The sequence below is a fragment of the Amblyomma mixtum genome, chromosome 3 (assembly GCF_055824585.1).
Source record: "Amblyomma mixtum isolate Tamu chromosome 3, ASM5582458v1, whole genome shotgun sequence".
Classification (NCBI taxonomy): Eukaryota; Metazoa; Arthropoda; class Arachnida; order Ixodida; family Ixodidae; genus Amblyomma; species Amblyomma mixtum.
Window position 1 is genome coordinate 197871840 of NC_143014.1, and position 9746 is coordinate 197881585.

At 48.9% G+C, this 9746-nt stretch overlaps 1 protein-coding gene across 1 annotated transcript; it reads left to right on the forward strand.

The window, feature by feature from the left end:
• The first annotated feature begins 1329 nt into the window (after positions 1-1329).
• Positions 1330-8182, forward strand: LOC149353231 (kelch-like protein 10). Its single transcript, XM_089575769.1, has 5 exons — positions 1330-1563; positions 2075-2133; positions 4720-4952; positions 7279-7474; positions 8077-8182. The coding sequence occupies exons 1-5, from the start codon at positions 1330-1332 to the stop codon at positions 8180-8182; spliced, it is 828 nt and encodes a 275-aa protein (XP_089431895.1).
• Positions 8183-9746: the final 1564 nt, after the last annotated feature.

The window sequence follows — 9746 nt, forward strand, 5'->3', positions numbered from 1 at the left end:
TTAAGACGGAAGCCTTTAATGTCTCATCGTTGTAAGCAGCAGTTGTCGACAGAAATGTCACGCTTTTCAATAGGTGGAAACGGTCGTGACGTCACAATGCGCGAATTTCAAACGGGGCCAATTGTACTTCGGCTAGTAACCATGCAACCAATTGAAGGGATCGTATAGTGATGCTCCAAGTGGGACTGAGCTTAGTTAATTGCTTAATTACCCAATTAGCCTAATTACTTTACTAGTCAGGCCATATGAATATGGCACAATATATAAATAAATAAAACCGATTAAGAAATTGGTCTAGCTCAGGAATCGAACCCCGGTCTTCCGCGTGAGAGACGAGCATGCTATCCACTCCGCCATGCCAGCTGGATGGTTTGGAACGAACAAAGGCGTGTCCAGTGAATACGGTGTCTTCACTCACTCTCATCCTCCTCCATTCCCTTCCGGCGAGGTTGAGGTGTCCACCGACAAATGAGAGACAGATACATTTCCTTCCCTCAAAAACCAATTTACCGACGAGCGAGGCGTTGAACCGAATGGGCGATGGCGTTCTATGGACTCCTGGCAGCGTTGCAAGACGCTGTCGCGTTCCACACTTAGGGGCGAAGCTGAACATCTTAACCACACATCAGTGACCACACTTTAGGTCAAAAAAGTGCCCCCCTGAATTTTGACGGGTGTCGACCGAGATATGTGAGACAGTTACTGCGTAATTTCCTTTCCTCAAATACAATTTTCATTTTCTTCATTACGGCTCCTCTTTATCTTCTTTCACTCCCACTTACTCCCTTCCTCTACGGTGCGGTTCAGGTGTCCACCGAGTTGACAGAGAATTACAGCGCCATTTCCTTTCCTCAAAAAGCGTTGCGTTCAAAGGGCAAGGCATCACCCCGAACGGGTGGTGGCGTTCCCGTGGACTCCCTGGCAGCGCTACAACACGCTGTCGCGGTCCACTCCTAAAGGCGAAGCATAAGCTTCATTAATTAGCAGTTAATTAGTATTCAGGCATTAATCAGTAATTAAACCTTAATTAGTGATTTATCATCACTTAGTAATTAGTACTCAATTATATGTGACGCCACCAGTGCCACAGAAATAGCGAAGGTGGTGCGGAAAACGCTTCCACCTCTACCCACTTTAGACAGTCAAAGTGCCCCAGGAGTTTTTGCCGTTCACTCAATTATCAGTATCTAGCTTCACCGCCGAAGCGATGTTTTTTCTGCCCGGTTACTTGAGCTAAGTGGGTAGAAGAAAACGAAATCATGGTTTCACGTGGGGCTCGCGAACATCGCAGAAGGCTCTTAGTACAAGTCACCATCTCTTTCGGAAGCCATGTCTGTCTTCTTCAGGCAACTGCTGCTTCCCGGCGGCGACGGCTGCTACGACTGCCTGATTCGCACCGACGACGGCGGCGAGTTCAAGGCCCACCGGTCTTTCCTCTGCACCACGAGCCCCTTCTTCCGGGCGGCGTTCCGCGCCGAGTACGGTTCCCGCAGGGAGATGCTGCTCACGGGGGTCTCGGCGTCCGTGCTCGACATCCTCCTTGGCTACTACTACGCGGATGAGGCAAGCCTCGGGAAGGGGTTAACAGGTGGAGGAGTTGAGAAGCCAAGCATCGTAATAATGAGCCTGATGTCTCGCCAGTGGTTGCAATAGAAACCTAGAGATGGCGAGACAGTAGGGTGTTAAAGCATCCCTTTCTGAGAAGTCGCAGTAACGGTTTTGAAGTGCTGTGTCCGCAGCATGCAGGAAAATGCTAGAGCACTGCAACTTCAGTTACACCTAAGAATCTCTGTGTTGCTCAGGAGGCAAGCGTCCTGGTGGTAGGGAAGCGATGTTCTGCCGTGGCAATGCTAAGTGGCACCTCGCATTGGCATCAGCATTAGTTTGAATAACGAACGGAAGCATACATCTTTTTTTTTTTGCAATGGTTAGTAGGTACCTGAAATCAGGCGGCTTTATTTTACATATTCTGCCTAAACTCACGGCAGAATATGTAGAAGAAAAACAGGATAAGTTTTCTTTTTCAAGAGTTCTCCTGCTTATGATACAAATGTGTTTGTGACCATCACTGCAGTTGCGCATCAACAACGGCAACGTGGCCGATGTGCTGGCGGCTGCCGACATGCTGCTGATGTAGGAGGCCCGAGACCTGTGCCTGGACCACCTGCTGCACAACATGGACGTCGACAACTGTCTCGGCTTAGCCGCACTGGCGCTGTGGCACCACTGGCCGAGATTCCGAGACACTGTGTTCTCTTTTGTGCGCGAACACTTCGGCGCGGTGAGTGAGAGCTTCTTTATTTTCGATGGAAGATGTACCCCCTTGGCCAAAAGCAACCGAGCAACAGGTTTTTGCTTCTCAACCATAAAACGAAGCCTCTAAGGCGCCTGTAAAAGACCGAAAGGTGTCAAAATGTGACGATAAAGGTTCACCTTTAAATATATTCAGAGCCTAAGGGCTGCCAGAGTAAGTGCTTCGCTAAGTGGCTAAGAAAGAAACCACTGTTGCCCGGTTACTTTTGGCAAATACGGTATGTGGGTGAATACTGATTCATAATCGAGGTACTGCGAGCATCACTGTCAATTGCTGCATTATCCGACATGTGAGCGTATTAAATAACACTGCGACGGATGTTTAACCAGGATGTTCGGCTACCGAGGCGTATGAGATCGCAGCGTGGTGCTTATAACATGAAAGTTACGCATGAAATGCTTATTGTCTTACATCTGCGTTTTGGAGCAGAAATTTCAGCCACCGATATCAGTGTGGCGAAGGTTGTGTGAAAATGGTTCGATGTTGACAGCAATTTACCCTCATGCTGCAGGTCCATCGATTCCTTTTGGGCCCAGTTGGCTGCCTAGATGGCACTGCGACTGTTTGCCTTCGCCTCCTGAATTTTCTAGCTGCGTCTTCCAAACTAGCTGGGCCACACGGGATGCACACTTGCTTCCTCTACATTAGCATGCGTGCCACGTGATCTCGCCCGCGCCTGCCTCAGGAAGACTAAAAGCCACGTGGTTCGAAAGTCCGTTCCGGCCCGGTAACCACAGGAAGCTTAGGCATATCGCAAGCCCTCGTTTTTCAGTGGTGCAAGAAACGTGTGCGATGGTACTAGAAGCATTGTGAAGCGTGAATTCATTAAATTTGCTTCAGTGTATGTACCCCACAGTTCGTCTAAGCAGGAGTTCACACGCGAAAAAGAACGCTTATGTTTAAATGTTTGCCTCGATAAATGTCTCCAAATTACTTGTTTCGTCTGCTTGTCGCAAATATATTTGCACAGAAACCTTTTCTTACATGTTACGGATACGCAAGTTAATAATTTCACGGGACTGGAAAATTAAACATTCATGAAGAAATGGCGGAAAAGGGTAGCTTCAAATGACGCAAAATATATCATGACAGAGATTAGACATTGGTTTTTGTGTTAGGAAATATTAGAGGCTGTTTATTTTTTCGAACACGTTTTTAATCTACCCTGCCTGTTCAGCGCAATTGTTCCAGACGTAAACAACTCCTTGGCGCTGCCATCTACGCCAACACTGCATATTCATAGCAGCCGGTATCTTTGAGCAAGAGACTTCTTGGTTTGGTTTATTAGGGTTTAACGTCCCAACGCGACTGAGGCTATGAGGGACGCCGTAGTGGAGGGCTCCGGAAATTTCGACCACCTGGGGTTCTTTAACGTGCACTGACATCGCACGGTACACGGGCCTCTAGAACACCGCCTCCATCGAAATTCAGCTGCCACGGCCGGGACCGAACCCGCGTCTTCCGGGCCGGCAGCCGAACGCCATTACCACTTAGCCACCGCGGCGGGGCATGAGGCTTCTGTTAACACTTTGCGCTCAAGGCTAAGAAATCGTTTCTAAAGTAGGAAGCGCATCATTAGTTGAAGTTCGTCGCAACATTCGGCTGATTAATATCACGTTTGCTTTCTGTTGCTCACTGTGTGCAGGTATGGCGAAGCAGTAGCGAGTTTTCGAGGGCAACTCGAATTTTCGAGGCAAACTCGAGTTTTCGAGGGCAGCACTGAAGCAAAGCTCATGGAAACGAATTCGCAAAACTGCACTTCCGCGGCTCTCAGATTATTACACCAGGTAGGTTTGCTTTAGTACGCGAGGAAAATTGTAACTGAAATTGAAATTATTCCCAAAGCCTACGCAACTAACGATAGCTTGGAAGCGGGGTGGCAGTCTCCAGCTTAACGTAACCTCTTCAAAGGGCCAGGCAACGAAGCTTGAATGCTTGTGTTTCAAGAGACATGCAATTATCATTCAATGAGCATTCTTTTCCGGCAGCCCAATTTGGTAGAATTATTAAGCCAGTATATTATCTCTCTCTCTATTAGCCAATGGTCTGTTGCAGTACATTGGCCTTCTGACACTGGGTCTTGGTGCCTTTATCGAGACTGCCGTCACAGCATCCATTAGTTTCATGCGCGCAAAAGTGCGCACTCAGAATGCTCTTGCTGGAATCTCGGTTCGTGATCGGCCCAAGCTAATGGCGCTAGTCGAAGAAACAAAAGCCGAGGTACCGACGAGCTCGCAACCGGTCGCAACATTTACAAGCTCAACGTCACCGCAACCAATCTCTCGGCCACCAGTACCAAACATCCTTTCACTCAAAGGAGATTTTATTGCGTGCGGGATTTTGTGATCCAAGCCGTAAAATCCAGTCCAAGAAAACTATGGTTTTGATACCCTCGTGTGGCGCAGGACTCTCATCGAATTTCGGCAGGTGAACCCGAGCTTTGCTAGTAGCAAAGAATACCACACGGCAGTGTGCGAGGCCGTACGGACGGGACCCTGCGTGTGCTCACCCAGCCCGCTGCGGCTGCTGCACTTGGAAGGCGTCGGGCTGGATGCATGCAGAGCGCTTGCCGCTGCGAACCCCCGACAAGGCGACGCGGGTTCGAGTGGAAGCGTTGCACCCAATGCGCCCAAGGGTGGTGAGTTGGCATCCGCAGTGACCACCTCTCAGTAGCTGAATTAGGAAAGCAGCGTTTACAGAAAAATGCTGCTTCTTATTTACGGTCAGTTGATCTGCTGCCGGTTTTGCAAGCTTCAATCGCCGAACTCTTTCTGGCTCCACTAAATCACGTGACCACGTTCTTGGGCATCTTGTTATTTAGTGATTAGTCCTCTCCTCGGCTACCTGATATACAGTGGATTCAATACAACCCGGTCACGGTGGGAGTATACGCGTCTGGTATACTCCCATTGCAACTCGTACTTGGCGCTCTTCGTTCGCGATACGCTGGCTGCTTATTGAAAGCACCAAGACAGCAAGATCTGTTACGACCATTTTGAAACAGTTTCGAAGAACTAGACCAAAAAGAAAAAAATCCATCAAGGAAGTCCCGAAAAACAGAAACAAGAAAACAGTTCTTTCGTGCAGAGATATATGTGCGTACCTGACCACTCGACTGACATAGGTTGAAAGTTGGCCCTTGTGTACGTTACCTCCGTGTTTGCGCGCTCCTATAGCCTCAAGTTGTTTGGTTCACCACGAGGAATTACCCGCTTCACTTGCGGCCATGCCGAACAAAACTGGACTTTGGTGCACATGGGATACAAATTGAACATCAGGCGGGGTGTCAATAGCATAAGTGTTTTCTAGACCAGCAGCCTAAGATGTGCGTCTTAAAGAGGTCAACTTTAAATGAGCAGCTCTATACGTTAATATCGTTACGCGCCACCATGCGTGTGCTACTACCCCCGGCACTGACTAAATTGTTGGACACCTGACACCTCCGGCACAACTTGCGCTGAAGGAAGCCGGAGAACCCAACATCACCGAAAGTGAACCAAGGATTTGATCTCTGGCGGGCATAACGTGAGCGCTCAGCTCCAAGCTCCTGCCAGCGTTGTCATTTTCTCTATAAATATAATGAGCCGTTACGTTTTCATTTCATTCGTAACATGTACAGCATTAAAAGCTGGCAATAAAGCCCAACAAGGTTTGAGCGATCTCAGTGCTGTCGATAAGCTCTCTGTTTCAACTCGTCACTACGACAGTGAAATTTTTATCGTGACCCCTCGGTAAGGCGAAAGCCCTTTGGGTAAAGTAAATGAAATGAAATAAAATGCGCGCATATGTAGAGAGGTTGTCGTAAACGGCCGCAGTACCTGCTACCACAGAACGCCCACAGCTACTGCACTTGTGACAATATCTTACCATCTTGAGGTTAGAACCATAAAGGTGGTTCAACAGCGCAAACACTCAGAGACCAAGAAAGAGACAAGACACACACGCCAGCGCTGATGTGTGTCTTGTCTCTTTCTTGGTCTGCATGTGTGTGCGCTGTTGAACCACCATTATGAATCTACACCAATTAGCCCAATGTGCAGTTCTTCTACAGGTTAGAGCCCTTTAGCAGTCATATTTCGTGAGAAATCTAAAACTAACCTGCACTCTTCAGTGAGTACCGTTCAGTCATGCACGTCTTCTGTCGCGCGAAATTGGTCTACTAGGCAGTGAAAAATGACAAAACTGCGAAAGGACAAGAGCTTGTCCGTCGTTTGTTATTTCGTCGCTATCGCTATCATTCATTTCTGTGCCCTCACATTTTGGCCAAGTTATATTCCTAACAGCACAAGTAGAGCAGGCCCTTTTCACGGTATTTATTTGCTTAGATGAGGAGCCACTGTCTGACTTGTTTAATCGCTTAGTAATCATCTCAATGCGAAAGAATTATATGGCTCTGTCGAGTCAGCAAAAAGTTTCCGCAAAACGTGTCCGCAAATTTTGTCCGCATGATCACGTCGTTCTCTGATAATAAATGTGTGAAAGGTTGGTTGGTTTATGGGGTTTAACGTCCCAAAAATGTGTGAAAGTGTGATTGCGATAGATAGTGTGTGATAAAATGTTGCCGTGGGAAATAGTTGGTTAATGAGATGTAAGCAGTTAATGAAATGCAAAAAGACGCGAAAAATACACTTAGACGTCAAAACAGCCATGGGCGTCGATATAGTACATGGGTGTCACAACAATCACGGACGTCGATATAGTATGGGGACGTTTTGCTTTCGCATTGCTCCAATGCGCGTGGCCGCAATGATCTCAAAGTTTTTTACCGCTAATATGGTTATAGACTCCCTGATACCGCGACCAGACATTGAAGAAAGCTTCATAGCTTCCCTCCATAGCCGCATGGTGGGCTCATGTTGATGAGTTTGCGCCGCAGGTCATTACACTTAAACACGTTGGGTAAAACAGCCCATTATTTTCGACTCGCCAGACGAAAATCCCCCATTCTCCCGATCTGTCCGCAGCCATCGCAGCCCTGTTTCGGTTCCCCTGCGAGCGCTGCGCCGGCGCGAATCCCGAGCGCTGGGCTCCGCGCGTGCCACACGAGGTGTTTTTCACGGTGGGCGGCTGGAGCTCTGGAGAGGAACGGGACGCCGTCGAGGTGTACGACCCCCGGGCCTACCGCTGGCTCATGCACACCATGCGGGGCACGACTCCCAGGCAAGATGCACGATTCGCATTGAAGGGTTCTTTCGTGTACCACGAGCGAGCCGAGGTCGAAGCATACGCCCTCTCAATTTTTGGAATAGAACTAAAACAAACGCTTCCTTCACCCTTTCTGTGCCATCGTTGCTTCCCTCTGTCGTGACAGTGTTGAGAGGTCGCTACGCATTGTCTCCGTGTACCAAGTGGCCTCAGCTTACGCAGGACCGGGTTGACTGGAGATATATAGGAGAGTCATTTGTCCTGCAGTGGGCGTAGTCAGGCTGATGATGATGATGACGCCAGCAGTCGATCCGTCCGCTGCAAATGATATGTGAACAAGTCAACTGAACCGCGAACACACCAAACACAACATTAGCTGCTAGAGAGAACAAGCAGTAGACCTCCATTAGCGCCTCCGACAACCGGGCTTACGCGACTTTGAAATGAAGACCATCGGCTTTAGTAACTAATCTCCCACAACTGAAATATTGTTTTACAGGACACATTTGGATAGTTTTGTCCACGTTACATTTGTCACCTATAATAAAACGAGCCCAAGCAATGGCTGCAAGGCAGGGTGTGCAATGTGAGAGCGGTAAACTCCTGATCATTTCCAGGGCGTACCACGGCGCAGCGATGGTGGGCAAGTTTCTCTACGTGGTGGGCGGAATGCGGGGAAGCTCGTACCTGCGCTCCTGCGAACGCTTCGACACCGAGCTGTAGGTGGGGTCCCTGCTCGGCCATGCACACGGCCCGCGGCTATGTAGCCGTCGCGTCCCTGGACAACTACGTGTACGCCATCGGGGGACGCGACGGTATGCGTTCGCGCTGTCGAGCGTTTTTGCGTGAGCTCTAATTGGCTAGGCTTTGGGAGGAACCAGCAATGTTTATTCCATTCGTGCGTGCCCTAAGAACATGGTCGTGGGCTTGCCTTATATGGGAGCATTCGTCATTCCTGAACTCGATAAATCTTTAGTACTTTTGGTATTGAGCGAGTAGACTAACTATAGGGATTACATTATTAATACAGCGTTTGTTCATTGTTTACATTTTTCTGAAATGTCATTGTCATTTGGGGCTCCTTGATGCAGACACCGGTCGCACTGCCAGTGTGGAGCGGTACAACCCCGTCTCCAACCAATGGACTACGGTGTGTTCGATGCGCAGGGCGCGCAGCGGCGGTGCAGCCTGCGCATTCAGAGGTAGGTGTGAACCAATGTTACTGTGTGAACTACAGACTCCGCTCACACCTATTTTTCTCGCGCGCACCCTAAAGAACCTACTCGAGAAGTACCTCAATGCTTAAACGATATACGGTATATCCCGGCGTTTCCGCTCTTTTGCGTCCTTTCTAAGTGAAGGTGTGACTGTAGTAAGCTGTGGAAGTTATTTGCATGCCACGTATGGCTCTTGCTATCGAAGTTGTCTGCACATGATTGAGGATTTGCATTATTTCAGAACGTTTGTCAAAGTAAAGCTAAGAGTTTGCCGCGCTCTGCGTTGCACGACACAGCAGCCAAGGCCAGCGACTTGCGCTAAATTTCGCTACGGTCGTAGCGGCTCTGATAAATCCCGATCCATGTTCCACACTTTGTTGTAACTAAAATTCGTCGTGAGATATTGCTACCACAAGCCATGACAGCCATATCAAGAATCTGTCACAAAATTTGGGGGCGTAATTGCTTGCCCACAGCTACATCTTGTTTCTGTCGACCACCACCGCATCCATCCTCTACACGTAATAAAGCTGCACAAGCCCTGAGGTTCATCTACTGCGGTATTCCTCTCGTCTAGCACGCCTTTCCCACGCCATCGATTGGAATGTTGTTATCGCTGTAAAAAAAGTGATTTTTGAGGAAGAGAAATGGCGTAGTAACCGTGTTACTATTCTGTGGAGACCTCAACCGCGCCGTAAGGAAAGGGGTGAAGGTGGGAGTGAATGAAGTAAAAGAGAAAGGGGTGCCGTAGTGGATGGCTCCGCAGTTATATCGAACGCCTGGGGATCTTTAACGTGCACTGACATTAAACGGCACACGGGCGCCTTTTCCGTTTCACATCCATCGAAACGCGGCTGCCGTGGTCGAGTTCGAAGTGGGGCACTCCGGGATAACTGTAGAACCCCAGCTTCCAGTTAGGCACATGGCTTCAAAGCATGCAGATTTCAAAATGTCTCGCGTACCTCTGCACTTATCCAGTGTAGTCTGAGTCGTCGCGAGAGTAAGTCTGAAGCGAAGCAGTCCTCACGCCCTCACTGTGTCGCTGCCCGTTCGACGCAGGGAAGCTGTAC

Coding starts and splice junctions, on each gene's coding strand:
- LOC149353231 (XM_089575769.1), top strand. CDS start 1,330: ATGTCTGTCTTCTTCAGGCAACTGCTGCTTCCCGGCGGCGACGGCTGC. Junction 2,134..4,719: donor GCTGCCGACATGCTGCTGAT/GTAGGAGGCCCG, acceptor CGTGTGGCGCAG/GACTCTCATCGAATTTCGGC. Junction 7,475..8,076: donor ATGCGGGGCACGACTCCCAG/GCAAGATGCACG, acceptor GATCATTTCCAG/GGCGTACCACGGCGCAGCGA.